Source organism: Lactuca serriola, chromosome 2 (genome assembly GCF_051521515.1).
Source record: "Lactuca serriola cultivar US96UC23 chromosome 2, Lser_US96UC23_V15, whole genome shotgun sequence".
Classification (NCBI taxonomy): Eukaryota; Viridiplantae; Streptophyta; class Magnoliopsida; order Asterales; family Asteraceae; genus Lactuca; species Lactuca serriola.
The window spans coordinates 221,156,391-221,158,777 of NC_136409.1; the positions used below are offsets into that span (position 1 = coordinate 221,156,391).

The 2,387-nt window shown below is 34.4% G+C and overlaps 1 protein-coding gene across 1 annotated transcript; it reads right to left on the minus strand.

Annotated features, from left to right (window-relative positions):
- Nucleotides 1–686: 686 nt before the first annotated feature.
- Nucleotides 687–1,387, minus strand: LOC145088626 (RING/U-box superfamily protein). The gene has a single exon (XM_079026999.1). The coding sequence runs from the start codon at nt 1,272–1,274 to the stop codon at nt 795–797; it is 480 nt and encodes a 159-aa protein (XP_078883125.1). The 5' UTR covers nt 1,275–1,387; the 3' UTR covers nt 687–794.
- Nucleotides 1,388–2,387: the final 1,000 nt, after the last annotated feature.

Here is a 2,387-nt window from a genome sequence, read left to right on the forward strand (position 1 = left end):
AAAATAATCATGTGTTTCATTCTAAAATACAGACTTCGAAATTAATTGTATTTTCAACAAACCACTTGACTGTCAGTATCAATAAAATAATCGTTTGTTTCATTCTAAAAAAAAAAATCTTATTTTACATTGTCGAAGGAATATTTTTTTCACGTAAAGAAACTGCCTAACTTAAGATGGAGACATCCCCACAATGAGCGTGGGGTCTTTTACTCCCAAATTTAAATGGTTCATATACTAATCGACATTGAATGTATGGTCATCTCCTTCTATCAAGTGTACATCATAATTGTAACATTTTTGGCCTTTATGTCCCATAAAAACCATACACAAAAAACCAAATTTTATTTCATCATCAATTATTAAAGTATTATCAAAATCATGATTTACAGACCGTGGTTTCGTGGACTTTGTGTCTAATCTAATCATTTACATATATTTTAATATATGGTCTTTAAAGTTTTTTAAAAACAAATTCTTTCTTTTATATACTACTATTCATGGAAGTATCCATTTCTTTCTTTACTAATATTAAAAATGTTAGTTTATGAGCAAAAGTCACATAGTTTTTTACAATGCGATTTCGATATTATTGTTAACAATTTAACCACTAACTATTAACGAGTTCTTTTCCTTTTTTAAGCGACAAAGTACCAAATGAAATGATACGATTGAAGCGAATATAATTAAACTATGAATATGGATATTATATTAATTTATACTTTATCCATTAAGAGTTGTATATTTGGTTTGCAATTGCATACATTCCTAGCAAAAAGAGAAAAAAAACCGAGTCAAACGGGTGAGTCGACTACGAGTGAAGCTCTGCAAATGGGACAGCTGGAATGAGTGGTGAGCCATTTGTCTACACACTCGCAGTGATAAGTATGGCAGCAATTCGGCAACACCTTCACTTTCTCCCCTTCTTCAAATTCTCCGATACAAATACAACACTCCGACTCACCGGAAGACACCGACGATGTGGAAGGCCGATGGTGCAGAGTGATCGGTAGACTATCGATCAGGGCGGAATCCAGGCCTTGAGGCCGTGAACAGGGCCGGACGTGGGGGGACAAGGTGGTGGTATCAGAGACGGCGGCTGAAGAGGAGGACGACCGGCAGATCCAGCGGGCGTAGAGGAAGAGAAGTGTTATCAAGAAGATGACGGAGAAGAGTACGATGATGAAGAAGAGTGTCCGGCCTCTAATTTGGAAGTTCTTATCGTCGAGCTCGTCGTAACGCCAGTGGAATGACTGAGAGTCTTGAGTAGCCATTTTGATTTAGTGGTCGGAGGTTATGGGTGTTGGTGGTACGGCGGAGCGGCATGGATTGGGAGTCGAGAGGCGGAGAGAGAGGGGGAAGTAAGTAGTAAGTGGTGGGGAGGGAAGGGTTGGTTTAAATAATGTAGAAAAAGTGAAAAGGGAAAGAGAAATGACAAGTTGCTTAAAATAAAGGGAGTGTAGGTGTAAATAACGGTAGTAGCGTAAATGTCGCGGTTTAGGAAAGCACACATGTGATCTCGAAAGTCACTCACATGTTTCTACCTTCGTCATCATCTAAAGAGTACCCATCTTTTATTTCTTAGATTTTTTAAGTAATAAAAAATAAATAAACAGGAAAAAAAACATCTTTGATGATTATATAGGAAAATTAGTCATAATATAAATAAATGATGTTTTTGAAAAAAAGAGAGTAGAAAAAGAGATATTTTCTTAAATATCTTTCTTGGATATAGTACACACTTTAGGACATATTCCCAAATTTCCTTTTGTAAATCCACAAAGAAAACTAAACTTATATTTATACTATTATGTATAATTTGTTTATTAGCTATGCAAATAAAGGTATAGAATTTTAAAAATAGAGTTTTTAGGGTAGGCTTTTGTGAAACTCTTATTCTTTTCTAGATAAGATAAATATTCCATATTATGAATGACAAAGAAAGATATTAAAGTTGAATTTTTTATAAGAGTTTTGGAACTAACTCCTACAATATCAATTGAACTGGATAAGAGGAGGTAGATGTGGATAACTATATATTTCTACCGCATGGTAAAACGAATATAGTTCTAGATGACTTCTAACATATGAAACATGAACATGTAGATGGTGTGGTGTAGAATACTGCCACTCGTAGTAAACTTGGTTCTCAGAAGAGACAACCCACATAAGGAACACGAACCTATATATAAAGTGGTGCAAATAATGGGATGAGTTAAACTTTACAATGATGGTGTGAATTTGTGATTTTAGCATCAATCTTGAAAAGAAAAACATTAGTATCGGTTTGACAATGTCAAATCATAATTAAGTTAGCATGAAAAAAGAAAAAAAAATAGAAAAAAACACAAATTTAACGGTTTCTCATGAAAAGGAGAACTTTTTCC